The following is a 16,235-nucleotide window of genomic DNA, read 5'->3' on the forward strand; positions in this document are numbered from 1 at the left end:
CTACACAGTGTAGGCGGAGGTCCTTCCTCGTAATGAATTCGCAGCGTCGGCTTGTAACAATAGCCGAGGCGGCAGCTCCCCGGGGTTCGCTCCAACTGCGTAGCAGTTTTCCCCACACAAAGTTGGAAAACACTTCAGGAGAAAAAGGCGCATAGGAAAAAGGAGTTTGGTATTCAACGTTCGTGGGAAAAATAACGCGCTGCTTTGACACACACTGGAGGCGCGTACATTGCGAGGAGAGGACACTACGTTCGAGATACTTTGATGTTCGACGCGTGGAACAACTAGAGCAGAGAGCAATAGAGCTTGAGGCGCGGTGGGTTTTGCCAGTGGTTCCAGGTCGGATATTGAGCATTTTGCATGGCTTCAGTCTAAAATTCTAAAAATCATGTTTGAAAATTTTGAAACAAAAATAAGTTCCCTTAATTGTGAACAAGTGTTCATAAAATCATGAACGTTTGTTCACGATTTCGTGAACTAATTTTTGACAGGCACACCGTGCACGCTACAGCGATAAAACACTGAACGAGACACAACCAGCCTGAACAGTAGTCAGTAGTGTGTCTATATTCGCGTCTATTATGCTCTTTGAAGCGTCGTCGCAGTCATCATTCAAGTCATCGCAGACGACGCCATTGACGGCGCGCGAGAAAAAAAAAGCAAGCAAACTCACGTAGTCTCGTACTCCTTCCCGGGGGTGGGGGCGTCCTTGTACCGTGGAAATTACAACTATTTCTGTGCGAAGTTGTTCCTTTGAAGTGTGTGTGTGTGTGAGTTGGTTGCGCCACCAAGTTGACTTTCGAGCACACAATAGAGTGGTGGCGCTCACGTCACGTCACACGTTTGTAGTTTGGCACTTCCGGGGAAAAGCGAGCTTTTTTTTGGTCGCTCGGAAAACGTACTTGAAGTACGTACAATGGGCGGCAATTTGTGCGGTCACTTGCCTCAATTTAGAGTTTTTCCTTTGAGGCTTTCAGAAGCACTTCTGGTAGTTGGTAACGACCTGGGGTAACTGGCGCAGAAGCGCGTTTGAAACGGTTTACACGGTCATTCCTTTAGCAGTTCAGCTCGGAAGGCACATCGTTGGATAAGTTGTGTGATAACAAAGATACCAACGACAACGTCCTTTGCTTAGCCGTTCAGCTTGTAAGGCACGTCGTCGGAGTATTAATCAACTCATGACTGAACCAGTCCTCGCCACAGCATCGCTGCTCGGAAGGCACCGACGATGAAAAAATAATCGTTTGAAAAAAATTGAAATTAAAAAAGTGCAGCAGCGATTGCCCACACAAATTGAATTGCATCCACCAATTAATTTAAAATCGTGATTCGCAATAAAAGGGGTAACAACACAACCGCTTTACTGACTGTGTCTGGCTGACAATTTCGAGCACAAGTATAATTATCCCAATTACTCCCCCCGCCCGTCATGTCAGTGCGAGTTTATCGAAAAAGAAAAATAATAATAATATCGTTCGCAAAATTTAATTGAATCGAGAGGGCACGCGCCAACTCCTGATAAAAATAGTGAAAAATAATAATCCTGCGCCGAAGCGCGCGCCCGGCATCGTTTTAATTAAACCATTATTTTCGGGCTATCGAAAAGTTCGAGTGTCATAACTCTTTTTGACGTTCCAGGCGTTCCACAGTCACTGGGGAAGGGAGGTAGATCGATTCCATCGGTGGCCAGTTCCGGTCGGTTGACCCGGTTATTTTTTCGCTTTTGTGCGCGGGGTGTGCGCCGTTTAATATTTGTTTAATTGGCGGAAAAATGCTGCATTCAAGAATTGTTGGGACCGGCAAAACCGGAGGGAGGGGAAAAGGTCAGTTGAGAAATGTTTGGGTTGTGAGTGGGGTGAAAAATGTACTGTAACGAAACTCAGTCTGGGTCGCTGAGTTTCAATAGCAATCGCTTTAAGTTTAAATTAAAAGGATGGTTTACTAAGAAAGCTAAAATAAGCAGCAAGTTAAGTTATTCTAGTAACACTTTTATATTTTATATGGAAATATAAATGGAAAGCTGAAAATTTTTTTATCATTGAATACTACTTTTTCCTATCAGAATTTGATTTTAAAAGGTTCTAAAATTTTAAAGAGGTCACGATAACTCATGGAAAATTTGTCAGATAATCAAACTGTATGGATCATCGAAAAGATAATTCGGGGAAATTTTCGTATGTTTGGCAGGTTTAGCACACGCTCCAAACTCCTTGCAATTTGCTGATCTTCACTATTTTAACAACTTATTTTGTAAAACTTTTTATAGAAACTTGCTTGCTCACTTTTTGTAACATCTAAGGATATTTGCCAAAAAAAATTTGAACGAAAATTTGACTTTTAAACTTAAAAATCAAAAAGTCTCATCGAAGACTTCAAATTAACTTCCTACATTGACATATAAATCATCAGTTCCTTGACAAACACAACAAAAAAATCTTCTGTCATGTCATAAACATAAATTGACTGAAAAAATTGTAATTCCAAATTAAAATAATTATTTATAATTCAAAAATTTACATTGACATTAATGTAAACATAAGATTTTACGTACCGTCAGTAGGGGTGACTATGGATCAAAAAACGATACACCACTCCTAATTTCTTGATAACAAAAACAATTTGAATAACATCGAAAATCTTTTATCGTAGAATTGTTCTTAGATAGTTTACTAACATTTTCCCAAAATATGGTGTAATTTGATGGACTCTAACTTAAATGGCATTCGTTTGAAAATTGATCCAATCTCACCCCTTTGAGGGGGTGACATTGGGTCAAATGAAACTAAAATAATGCTCAAATACAAAGATATAGTAAAAGCAAGTCATCCAACAGTGTTTCTTGTTCGAGGGAATCGTATTGACATGCTAAAATATTTGAAGTAGAGATTTTCAAACATTTGGGTACTATTTGATCAATTCCAACAAAAAAATTAAAAAGTTGATTTTTCGAGAGGTAATTTTTGGCCAAAAACGTACTTCAACTTTAGACAGCTGCTAAAATGACAGGATTTGTTCTAGGAACGAGATTTTTTCAGAAAAGTCATCTAAAGATGTCCCTTGCACAACCCAAAGAATTTAGTTTCATTGAGAAGTACCTGAGAAATTTTAAAATCCGTAAAAAACAATACTTTGACCCAATCTCACCCCCCTGAACCAATGTCACCCCCACTGACGATACATGATGCTTTCAAGCAAATTCAAATTAATTTTGAAATGTTAAATGACGTCCAGCGAAAATGTAACACTCGCAATTCTTTCTTTAGGAAATTTTTTTTGGTTGTAGTCAAACTGCTTTAAAAAAAAAGAAACATTAGCAATTAAACCAAAAAATTCAATTTTTAACATATTGGAATATAGAGCAGCTCTCAACGAAATCGGCCGATTTCAACCATTTTTATTTTATATATTTTCAAGATATAGCCACCGAAAGTTTGATTTTAGCGAAATGTTTGCAGTTTTTCGATTTTAAAAAGTAGTGACCATGAGTGACCATTTCTGAATTATTTTTTTTTAAGTCCAGAAAATTTGCTATAAAATTGTCTAAGAGACATTGAAGATTGGACCTCGCGTTGCAGAGAAAGAGCCGCTTTAAGAAAAAGAAACACGAAAATTGAAGTTTTCTAAATGGCACCAAAACAACCCACCATTTTCTTATTACGATATCTCAGCCACTAATGGTCCGATTTTCAATGTTAATATATGAAACCTTCGTGAAATCTTGTCGATCTTTTCGAAAAAAATATATTACTTTTTTATTAAATCAAGACAAACATTTTAAAATGGCCAAACATTGAATAATACACCCATTTAAAATGCTAATCTTGATTTAAAAATTTTAAAACATTTTTTTCAAAAAAGATCGGAAAATTTCACGCATGTTTCATATTTTGACAATGAAAATCGGACCATTATTTGCTGAGATATCGACATTATAAAATGGTGGGTTATTTTGGTGAGATTTAGAAAACATAAATTTTCGGGTTTCTTTTTCTTAAAACGGCTCTATCTCTGAACCCGAGGTCCAATCTTCAATGTGTTTATAGCAAATTTTCTGAACCTTTAAAAAAATTTTTAGAAGTGGTCACTCATGGTCACTATTTTTTTAAATAGAAAAACTGCAAATATTTCGCTAAAATCAAACTTTCGGTGGCTATATCTTGAAAACGGCTACATCAAAAAATCTGTAAAGTACTTTTAGATTGCAAATGCAATTTTGCATTAAAAAATAACGTCGAATTTGTTTTTGCATGAAACTTTGATTTTTTTCGAAAAAAAACTATTTTTTCAAAAATTCGGCGGGCAAAATCCAAAAATAACTACCCGAGCAGGCGGAAATAACTTGGGAATAACATTTTTGATATTAGAAAATATTAGGCCAATAACATTTTATGTTTTTTTATATCAAGATTTGTTATTCGTCGCTATGATTTTTTTTGTTATTGAATTGTTATTGTAATAACAGACTAATAACATTTTTAGTTATTTTTCGAACAAATTTTTGTTATTATTTTTTGTTCCGATCATCCCAATAACAGTTGGCGATATTCTTCCATAACAAAAAATGTTATTCCCAAGTTGTTTTGGCTTTCAACCAATATCAGACCAATATCAAATTTTGTTATGATAACATAAACTGTTATTAAACCTTTATGCAAAAATGGATTTTTCAAGAAGAATCCATAACACTTTTTGTTATTTTAACAGTATCTGTTGCACCATATTCTTTTTTTAAGTCACCTTTTTCTAAACGAGTCTCGATTCACGCAACTTTTTTTAAATCATGACTTAAAAAAAGAATGTCCATGACTTAAATCGAGAATATGACTTAAATTAAGAATCTTTGGGAATTCGTAATTTTTCGGAGAAGTTTCAAAATATATCAATTGTATGTTATTAAGTTATGATATTGAAACATGTAACTATAGTTTTGGAACATCTCGGATGTTCTAGTCCATCCGAAACTTCCGGAAATTTTGAGCAAGAGGTTTACCAAAGAAACAAGTCGAAACTTCAAGATATTGACTACGGATCCTACCCAGACTACTTTAGACAGTGTGGTAGGCTACAGTGCATTGTTGTAAGAACATATTGGGATGAGCTGGGGCATCCAAGGACTCCCTAGAGTTAAGATCTGTGAATCTACCGCCGTAACAAGCAAAAGGTCGACGGGTTTTGAACCCGGAACATACCCGCATAGTATTGGACTGTCATGGATCATCCAAGAACTCCATTGAGTTATAACACGAAGGTCTACGGCTGTAACAAGGACTTTCTGGAACGGGACATAACAGCAAAGAAGTCTATCATACTCACTGAAGCTCTGCGGGTATTTTCCAAGGTCAAAAACGACGGCCTCTTGCGTTTTACGTCGGTTGACCCACAGATCTTAACTCTAGGAAGTCCTTGGATGTCCCAGAACATCCCAACATATCAGCAAAGTCGTCTAAAATACTCACTGAAGCTATGCGGATGTGTTCTGGGATCAAAACCCCTCGACCTCTGGTTTGTTACATCGGTAGACCCACAGATCTTAACTCCAAGGAGTTCTAAGATGTCTCAGAACATCCCAACACATCAGCAAACTAGTCTATAATACTCACTGAAGCTATGCGGGTATGTTCCAGGGTCAAAAACCGTCCACCTCTTGCTTGTTACGGTGGTAGACCAACAGATCTTAACTCCAGGTAGTCCTTGAAAGTCCCGTAATATCCCAACACATCAGCAAACTAGTCTACAATACTCACTGAAGCTATGCGGGTATGTTCCGGGGTCAAAAACCGTCGACCTCTTGCTTGTTACGGCGGTAGACCAACAGATCTTAACTCCAGGGAATCCTTGGATGTCCCAGAACATCCCAACAAATCAGCAAACTAGTCTACAATACTCACTGAAGCTATGCGAATATGTTCCGGGGTCAAAACCCGTCGACCTCTTGCTTGTTACGGCGGTAGATTCACAGATTTTAACTCCAGGGAGTCCTTGGATGTTCCAGAACATCTTAACACATAAGCAAACTAGTCTACCATACTCACTGAAGCTATGCGATTATGTTCCGGGGTCAAAACCCGTCGACCTCTTGCTTGTTACGGCGGTAGACCCACAGATCTTATCTCCAGGGAGTTCTTGGATGACCCAGATCATCCCAATAAGTTGTTACAATAATGATTTGTAGCCTACCACACTGACTAAAGCAGTCTGGGTAGGATCCGTAGTCAAAATCTTGAAGTTTAAACTTGTTTCTTTGGTAAGCCTGTTGCACAACATTTCCGGAAGTTCCGGATGGACTAGAACATCCCAGGTGTTCCAAAACCATGATAAAATGTTTTAATAACATTTCTTAACAAAATAAATTTGATACAATTTGAAAATTCTCCGAAAACTAACGAAATCCCAAATATTCTTAATTTAAGTCATGTTCTTAATTTAAGTCATGGACATTCTTTTTTTAAACGATTCTCGATTTAAACACCCCCATTTCGTTGTGTAAATCAAGAATATGGTGTATTGGAATGGCATGAATTTTGTTATTACCGTCTGCCCAGATATTTTTTCAAAAACCTGGCGGCAGATTTTTTGACCATGTTTTTCTATGGCTCAAAAGTTGCCGATTTTTGTCCCCTAAAACATATAAAAAAAATCTCGAGTTTTTTGTAAAAAAGTTGATTAAAAAATGTGCAAATTTTTTTTCCGTGTACCTATTTTTCTCAATAGTCCTCAACAATACCTACAACTTTGCCGAAGACATCAAATTGATCAGAAAATTCACTCAAAAGTTACAGCTGTTTGAATATTTACGTACCCATTTTTGTATGGACAGCTGCCAAAATTGTATGAAGACTTGTACTTGACACAAAATAGCTTATTTGGTCATAGGTTCGAGTCAAATCAAAAAAATACAAATAAAATCCATTTCCGGTTTTGGTAGAGAATTGCTCTAATAAAAAAAACTCTAGTATATTAAGAAATTCAAATTGACTAATTCGCAAAACATACGTTTTTTTTTAAACCTTGTGTTCTGGTACGCCACGTCATTCCCAATTGCATCAGTCACGTAGAATTATTTTCTCATCATGATTTAATGACATTCGGCACCATTTCCAACTTCCGCTTTCTACCCTTTCTCCCTCCAGTCGCAGTCTGGCACACGCAGTCGTCACAACCCCACTAACCCACTCTCTCCGAAGGTTGATTCGCTTTGTTGTGGCGGCAAAACGTGCTCCAAATAAAAGTGCCATTATAATAAATTTATGAATTATGTAAACGAGTGCCGCGCTGTTTATGCTGCTACTTCTGCCTCTCGCTCTCTAATGTTGCCTTGAGACGAATGATTTACTGGCACTGCTTCAAACCCTGCCCAAACTCAACTAACACAAAACTCTTCCCCTCTAATGTGAGCGCAACACTTTGATTGGCTCAAGTGCCCTCACTTTTCAATCACCGAAGCGGCGACGACGACGGCGGCAGCTCTTCAATTGACCCTTTTGCAAAAGTGTTGAACTTTGAAGTTTGTGGTGGCCGACTGAACAGTAGAGTTGTTACAAGCTTCTCCCCCCTGTTGTGTGGAATGTTTTGGTTTGGCGGCGACGGTACAAAAGACGAGAAGAATTTTACACTTGAAATTGTTAATCGAAATTAAAGATTGTTGGGGACTTGTTTTAAACCAGATTGGAGAATTTTAGAGATCACTTTTCTGTTAAAAAGCCAATCGGAAAGACCAATCCAAACTCCCGAGTGACCAAACCATGAATGACCGCAGGCCAGGTGTGTGACTCTGGGCAGGTACCTCAAAAAAGCACCCCAAAAAGTCAAAATAATTTGAGGTTGTATCTGAGCACTCTTCAAATAGCTACCCATTTACCTCACCGCATCCCTTCCTCCGATTTTTGTAAAACCTTCAATTATCCCCGCCCGATGGGTGCGATCTTAATCGGAAGGCCCAAATTACAGAACAGGTTGGTTTGTCGGGCCTCAGTAGCCAAACCTTCAGCTAGCTTGTGGTCGTCTCTCGGTCTCTAGCATCCATCAACAGATGATTACCGATACGGTAGTTTCGGGCGGGTCGTAATGGTTGTGGTGAAGTCGTCGTCGAAGCTTACCTGCAAATGGAGAGAAAGAAAAGGGAAACGAGTTTGAGTTTTGTGGGCACTAGCACTATGACGTTGAAAGTTGGGAAACATATATATTTTCAATTTAATTTTAGTTCTTTTGATTTAGCTTCAATTTAATAAGCTTTTCACACGAATGTCCAACATCAGGTCGGACACTGAATCCCTTTACTCTAATGACCCACATCAAGATCCTTTATTCCAATGTTCAACACTGGGGTCCTTTACCCTTATTCCAACACATTCCGTTGCTCGAATGTCCAACAAAATGTATTTTTTATCAATGTCCTACACTTTGACCTTTTGTCCAAACGTCAAATTCTGTTCCTTTATTTACAACTGGGGAACCCTTCAACCTTATGTTCAACATCAAAGCACTTTACTCTAACTCTCAAAACCAGAGTCTCTAACGTTCGAACTCTTTGTCCTAATGTCCAGAACAGAGGCTTTTTGCCCTTATGACCAACTCCAGGAACCGTTAACCTAATGTCGGACATAGAAAAATATTTTTTTCCGTGCCATTCCCAACAAACCTACAACTGGGTGGCACTAGCAACGGGTACCGCCGACCAAAGTTCGGAATAAACCTTTTGATAACATTATTGTGCGTTATCTGAAATATTGTGACTTTTAACGACCACCACTCGACTCCCAGATTCTTCCCCCGGCGGCGAGGAATTAAGATAACACCGCAATCTCGGAAACGACCGCGACGTGACGCCACCACCAGGTGACTCAGATCCGGGGGGTTGGCACACGAAAAAAAAACCGGTTCGACCGAAGAGGTAGTAATTTGATGACCAATGAACCGTTATCACACAACCGATGCCCAAGGGGACACGAACGCCAGGGTGGGGATGAAGTTGTGAGCATACGATTGTCATTGTGGGTCTTTGGTTCTTGTTTTTATTGCGGTTGTACGCAGGGGCAATCGGAATTGTGGGTTATTGATGCACTTGGTTGAGGTCTCCCTCGGGTGGTGCAATCGGTGAGTTTCAAAAAGGTTTCCCGAAAACAAGCTGGAAAGTGATGGATTGGTTTTCGGGGGAGGGGGAGGGCGGTTTCCAAAGATCCAGTTATTTGATTTGTTCAGTCTCTGTCTTCTCAGTTTCTGTTCCAGTTTCTGTCTCAGTTTCAGTATCAGATTCTGTCTATATTTCTGTTCCAGTTTTAGTCTCAGTCTCTGTCTCTGTCTCAGTCTCTGTCTCAGTTCCTGTCCTAGTTTTAGTCTACTTTCAATTTCTGTATCAGTTTTAGTCTCAGATTCAGTCTCAGCTCCAGTCTCAAATTCAGTTTCAGTCCCAATTTTTAATTTCAGTCTCAGTCTCTGTCTTGGTTGTCTCAGTTTCTGTCCCAGTTTCAGTCTCAATTTCAGTCTTAGTTTCTGTCTCAGTTTCTGTCCCAGTTTTAGACTCAGTTTTTGTCTCAGTTTCAGTTCCAATTTCAGTTTCAGTTTCAGTGTCTGTCCCAGTTTCTGTCCCAGCTTAAGTCCCAGTTTCAGTCTCAGTTTCAGTATCAGTTTCTATTCCAGTTTAAGTCTCTGTATCAGTATCTGTTTCAATTTCTGTCTCAGTTCCAGTCTCAATTTTGGTCTTAGTTTCTGTCTTAGTTAATGTCTCAGTTTCAGTCTTAGTTTTTGTCTCAGTTTCAGTCTCAGTTCCAGTCTCAGATTCAATTTCAGTCCCAATTTTAGTTTCAGTATCAGTCTCTGTCTCAGTTTCTGTCCAGTTTCTGTCCCAGTTTCATTCTCAGTTTTATCTCAATTCCAGTCTCAGTTTAAGTTTCAGTCTCAATTTTAGTTTCAGTATCACTCTCTGTCCCAGTTTCTGTCTCGGTTTTAGTCTCTGTCTCAGTGGCTGTCCCAGTTTCATTCTCAGTGTTTGTATCAGTTTCAATACCAGTTTCAAGCTCAGTTTCTGTCCCAGTTTATGTCTTAGTTTCAGCATCAGGTTTTGTCTGTTTTCAGTCCCAATTTTATTTTCAGTCTCAGTCTCTGTCCCAGTTTCTGTCTCAGTTTCAGTATCAGTTTCTATTCCAGTTAAAGTTTCTGTCTCTGTCTCAGTATCTTTTTCAATTTCTGTCTCAGTTGCTGTCTCAGGTCCAGTCTCAGTTTCAGTCCCAATTGTAGTCTTAGTTTCTGTCTCAGTTAATGTCTCAGTTTCAGTCTTAGTTTCTGTCTCAGTTTCAGTCTCAGTTCCAGTCTCAAATTCAATTTCAGTCCCAATTTTAGTTTCAGTCTCAGTCTCTGTCTCAGTTTCTGTCCAGTTTGTGTCCAAGTTTCATCTCAGTTTTTATCTCTGTTTCAGTCTCAGTCTCAGTTTCAGTCGCAGTTTTAGTTTCAGTTTCAGTCTCTGTCCCAGTTTCTGTCTCGGTTTTAGTCTCTGTCTCAGTGGCTGTCCCAATTTCATTCTCAGTGTTTGTATCAGTTTCAGTACCAGTTTCAATCTCAGTTTCAGTTCCAGTTTATGTCTAAGTTTCAGCCTCAGTTTTTGTCTCAGTTTCAGTCCCAATTTTAGTTTCAGTCTCAGTGTCTGTCCCAGTTTCTGTCTCAGTTTCAGTATCAGTTTCTATTCCAGTTTAAGTTTCTGTCTCAGTATCTTTTTCAATTTCTGTCTCAGTTTCTGTCTCAGGTCCTGTCTTAGTTACAGTCTCAATTTCAGTCTTAGTTTCTGTCTCAGTTTGTGTCCCAGTTTCAGTCTTAGTTTTTGTCTCAGCTTCAGTCTCAGTTTTAGTCGGTAACCCGCTAAAATCACCATCTCCATGCGAATGCGAATGCGAATGCTTCAGTCTCAGTTTCAGTCGCAGTTTTAGTTTCTGTCTCAGTGTCTGTTCCAGTTTATGTCTCAGTGTTTGTATCAGTTTTAGTACCAGTATCAGATGCTGTCTCTGTTTTAGTTTCCGTCCCAGTTTCAATCTCAGTGTTTGTATCAGTTTCAGATGCTGTCCTAGTTTTAGTATCTGTCCCAGTGTCTGCCCCAGTTGCAGTCTCAGTGTTTGTATCAGTTTCAGTACCAGTTTCAATCTTAGTTTCTGTTCCTGTTTCCGTCTTAGTTTCAGTCCCAGCTTTAATCTCTGTCTCAGTTTATGTTCAATTTCTGTCTCAGTTAATGTCCCAGTTTCAGTCTTAGCTTCTGTCTTAGTTCCAGTCTCAGATACAGTTTCAGTACCAATTTTAGTTTCAGTCTCAGTCTCTGTCTCAGTTTCTGTCCCAGTTTCAGTCTCAGTTTTTTTCTCAGATTCAATTTTAGTCCCAATTTCAGTTTCAGTCTAAGTCTCTTTCTCAGTTTCTGTCCTAGTTTCTGTCCCAGTTTCAGTCTCAGTTTCGGTCCCAATTTTAGTTACAGTATCAGTGTCTGTCCCAGTTTTTGTCTCAGTTTCAGTATCAGTTTCTATTCCTGTTTAAGTTTCTGTCTCTGTCTCAGTATCTTTTTTCAATTTCTGTCTCAGTTTCTGTCTCAGTTACTGTCTCAGGTCCAGTCTCAGTTACAGTCTCAATTTCAGTCTTGTCTCAGTTTATGTCCCAGTGTCAGTCTTAGTTTTTGTCTCAGTTTCTTTCGCAGTTTCTTTCCCAGTTTCTGTCCCAGTTTCAGACTCAGTTTCAGTCCCAATTTTAGTTTCAGTTGCAGTGTCTGTCCCAGTTTCTGTCTCAGCTTAAGTCCCAGTTTCAGTCCCAGTTTCAGTATCAGTTTCTATTCCAGTTTAAGACTCTGTCTCAGTATCTGTTTCAATTTCTGTCTCAGTTTCTGTCTCAGTTACTGTCTCAGGTCCAGTCTCAGTTCCAGTTTCAGATTCAATTTCAGTCCCAATTTTAGTTTCAGTCTCAGTCTCTGTCTCAGTTTCTGTCCCAGTTTCTGTCCCAGTTTCAGTCTCAGTTTTTGTCTCAGTTTCAGTCTCAGTTTAAGTTTCAGTCTCAATTTTAGTTTCAGTCTCAGTTTCTGTCCCAGTTTCTGTCTCGGTTTTAGTCTCTGTCTCAGTGTTTGTATCAGTTTCAGTACCAGTTTCAATCTCAGTTTCAGTCCCAGTTTATGTCTCAGTTTCAACCTCAGTTATTTTCTCAGTTTCAGTCCCAATTTTAGTTTCAGTCTCAGTCTCTGTCTCAGTTTCTGTCTCAGTTTCAGTATCAGTTTCTATTCCAGTTTAAGTTTCTGTCTCTGTCTCAGTATCTGTTTCAATTTCTGTCTCAGTTTCTGTCTCAGTTACTGTCTCAGGTCCAGTCTCAGTTACAGTCTCAATTTCAGTCTTAGTTTCTGTCTCAGTTTAGGAGCGGCCGTGGCTGACTGGTCACGGTGTTCGCTTTGTAAGCGAATGGTCCTGGGTTCGATTCCCATCTGCTCCGAACAAGAAAGTATAGGAAATATAAATCTTGAAACTGAACTGAACATGAATGAAAAATCAAAGTCGTACGAGTCGGGGTTCGATCCCCCGTCCTTTGGATTGGTAAGCAAAAATGCTAACCACTATGCCTTCGCGACTTGGTGAGCTATGACTGGAATTAGGAATACTGTTACTATCAACTATATACGCGCAAATGGACAAGGGTTCGGAAGTTCTAAATAACGTTTGAATCTGATTGGTCCAAACGTTCTTCAGGGCGGGGCTTGTCGATAAAGCTGAAGTACCTCGCGCTCGGCTAGCCAGCGTAGAAATGGGTCACCGAAGCTCGGCAGAGCTAACACCTTCCAAATGCCTATGCGAGTTATTTGCATGTATAGAATGTAGATCTAAAAATACATGGAAACAACTCAATTTGTAAGAAGCGACCGCGTGGTCCCGTTTGGTTGGTTGCACACACACACACAATTTCTGTCTCAGTTTATGTCCCAGTTTTAGTCTTAGTTTTTGTCTCAGCTTCAGTCTCAGTTTCAGTCGCAGTTTTAGTTTCTGTCTCAGTGTCAGTTCCAGTTTCTGTCTCAGTGTTTGTATTAGTTTCAGTACCAGTATCAGATGCTGTCTCTGTTTTAGTCTCCCTTCCAGTTCAGTATCTGTGATTGTATAAGTTTCAGATGCTGTCCTAGTTTTAGTCTCTGTCCCAGTGTCTGCCCCAGTTTCAGTCTCAGTGCTTGTGTCAGTTTCAGTACCAGTTTCAATCTTAGTTTCTGTCAATGTTTCCGTCTCAGTTTCAGTCCCAGCTTTAGTCTCTGTCTCAGTTTATGTCCAATTTCTATCTCAGTTAATGTCCCAGTTCAGTCTTAGTTTCTGTCTCAGTTTCAGTCTCAGTTCCAGCCTCAGATCCAATTTCAGTCCCAATTTTAGTTTCAGCCTCAGTCCCTGTCCCAGTATCTGTCCCAGTTTCAGTCTCAGTTTTAATGTCAGTCCCAGTTTCTGTCTCGGTTTTAGTCTCAATTTTAGTCTAAGTTTCTGTCTCAGTTTATGTCCCAGTTTTAATTTCCGTTTAAGTCTCGTTTGCTTTTTTCATTTCAGTGTTTAGTTTCAGTGCTGAGCAATTCTCTGAGATTTCGGTCATTCGATTTTTTCTGTATTTTTTAATCCGGCTGAAACTTTTTTGGTGCCTTCGGTATGCCCAAAGAAGCCATTTTGCATCATTAGTTTGTCCATATAATTTTCCATACAAATTTGGCAGCTGTCCATACAAAAATGATATGTGAAAATTCAAAAATCTGTATCTTTTGAAGGAATTTTTTGATCGATTTGGTGTCTTCGGCAAAGTTGTAGGTATGGATATGGACTACACTGAAAAAAAATTATACACGGTAAAAAAAAATTTGGTGATTTTTAATTTGACTTTTTGTCACTAAAACTTGATTTGCAAAAAAACACTATTTTTAATTTTTTTTTATTTTTTGATATGTTTTAGAGGACATACAATGCCAACTTTTCAGAAATTTCGAGAATGGGCAAAAAATCTTTGACCGAGTTATGATTTTTTGAATCAATACAGATTTTTCAAAATCGAAATATTGATCGCAAATTTCAACTTCATTTTTCGATGTAAAATTGAATTTGGAATCATAAAGTACTTTAGTGATTTTTTTTATAAATTGCACCGTTTTCAAGTTATAACCAATTTTAGGTAACTTTTTTGAAAATAGTCGCAGTTTTTCATTTTTTAAAATTATTGCCCATGTTTGCCCATCTTTGAAAAAAATATTTTTGAAAAGCTGAGAAAATTCTCTATATTTTGCTTTATTGAACTTTGTTGATGCGATCCATAGTTGCTGATATATTGCTATGCAAAGGCTAAAAAACAGGAAAATTGATGTTTTCTAAGTCTCACCCAAACAACCCACCACTTTCTAATGTCGATATCTCAGCAACTATAGGTCCGATTAACAATGTTAAAATATAAAACATTCGTGAAATTTTCCGATCTTTTCGAAAAAAATATTTTCAAAAAATTTTAAATCAAGACTAACATTTCAAACGGGATAAACATTCAATATAACGCCCATTTGAAATGTTAGTCTTGATTTTAAATTTTCGAAAATATTTTTTTCGAAAAGATCGGAAAATTTCACGAATGTTTCATATATTAACATTGTAAATCGGACCTATAGTTGCTGAGATATCGACATTAGAAAATGGTGGGTTATTTGGGTGAGACTTAGAAAACATCAATTTTCCTGTTTTTTAACCTTTGCATGGCAATATCTCAGCAAATATGGGTCGTATCAACAAAGTTCAATAAAGCAAAATATAGAGAATTTTCTCAGCTTTTCAAAAATATTTTTTTCAAAGATAGACAAACATGGGCACTAATTTTAAAAAATGAAAAACTGCGACTATTTTCAAAAAAGTTACCTAAAATTGGTTATAACTTGAAAACTGTGCACTTTATCAAAAATTCACTAAAGTACTTTTTTATTGCAAATTCAATTTTACATCGAAAAATGAAGTTGAAAAATTTTTGCGATCAATATTTCGATTTTTTGAAAAAATCTGTATTGATTCAAAAAATCATAACTCGGTCAAAGATTTTTTGCCCATTCTCGAAATTTCTGAAAAGTTGGCATTGTATGTCCTCTAAAACATATCAAAAAATAAAAAAAAATTAAAAATAGTGTTTTTTTGCAAATCAAGTTTTAGTGACAAAAAGTTAAATTAAAAATCACCAAATTTTTTTTTACCGTGTATAATTTTTTTTCAGTGTAGTCCATATCCATACCTACAACTTTGCCGAAGACACCAAATCGATCAAAAAATTCCTTCAAAAGATACAGATTTTTGAATTTTCACATATCATTTTTGTATGGACAGCTGCCAAATTTGTATGGAAAATTATATGGACAAACTAATGATGCAAAATGACTTCTTTGGGCATACCGAAGGCACCAAAAAAGTTTCGGCTGGATTAAAATATACATAAATTAAAATTAAAGAAAAAAGACCGATTCCGTAGAGAACTGCTCTGCTCAGTTCATGCAACAATAAGCCACAAAAAATCCTCATCCCAGTTTCCTAACCCAAACTACTTTCAAAATCATTGCAACTACTTCTGATTCCAATGAATACACAATCAGGCAAAAAGAAAAAAACTCCGTTCAGTTATCGTTCCAAAAGGAGAGCACTACCTGCAAAGCAATTCCACCAAATCCCAATGCCCTCCTCTCTGATATCCGCGCCGTACTAAAAATTGAAATGTCATTTCCAGCTAATTGAGTTCAACCGTTTCTTCGTCGTCGTCGAGACTTTTGTTTCTCGCTCAGTAGAAGAGAAAAAAAAGTAAGAAAGTATCACCTAATAGAACCACTTCCCAGCCCGAGCAAAAGTCGAACAGCTTCTTAAAAAGGCAACAGGAAATTGAGCAAAGAACAGAAGCAAAAAAAAAGAGGTTATCAAAGTCCGGAGCGCACTCCTAATTAAGTTTCTCTACGAAGCAGCGGCCTCCACTATCTTGGCGTGGCGTCTTCTGGTGGAAGCCGCGCGCCAGGCCTTATCGGAAAGGGCCCTAGGAGACGGCCACACCGCCAGGTAGGACCACCAGCTGCAGCCTCCCAAAAACGGGGTTGCCAAGGCACCAGCGGCTTGTCATCTTTGCGGCAAGTTCAGATTAAAAAAGTTCTTGCCCCCTTTTCTGGACCCGACAGTTGCAACCGAGTTTTTTTCTGTTATTTTAACTTTTTCTTCATTTTTGTTGTTGGGCAGAGGGGAATGAAAAGTTAAGGTCGAGAT

The 16,235-nt window shown here is 38.3% G+C and overlaps 1 protein-coding gene across 5 annotated transcripts in view; it reads right to left on the reverse strand.

The window, feature by feature from the left end:
- Window positions 1-16,235, reverse strand: part of LOC6044798 (sterile alpha motif domain-containing protein 5) — a 403,066-nt gene that overhangs the window by 277,046 nt on the left and 109,785 nt on the right. The window contains exon 3 of one of the 5 annotated variants that reach the window (XM_038249691.1): window positions 7,967-8,096. The exons of the other annotated variants lie outside the window; for them this stretch is intronic. Within the exon in view, the coding sequence (XP_038105619.1) occupies window positions 8,034-8,096 (63 nt within the window). The 3' untranslated portion in view covers window positions 7,967-8,033. Of the gene's footprint in view, window positions 1-7,966; window positions 8,097-16,235 lie in introns of those variants that run through there. 5 annotated transcript variants of the gene reach the window in all.

This window comes from Culex quinquefasciatus, chromosome 1 (assembly GCF_015732765.1).
Source record: "Culex quinquefasciatus strain JHB chromosome 1, VPISU_Cqui_1.0_pri_paternal, whole genome shotgun sequence".
Taxonomy (NCBI): Eukaryota; Metazoa; Arthropoda; class Insecta; order Diptera; family Culicidae; genus Culex; species Culex quinquefasciatus.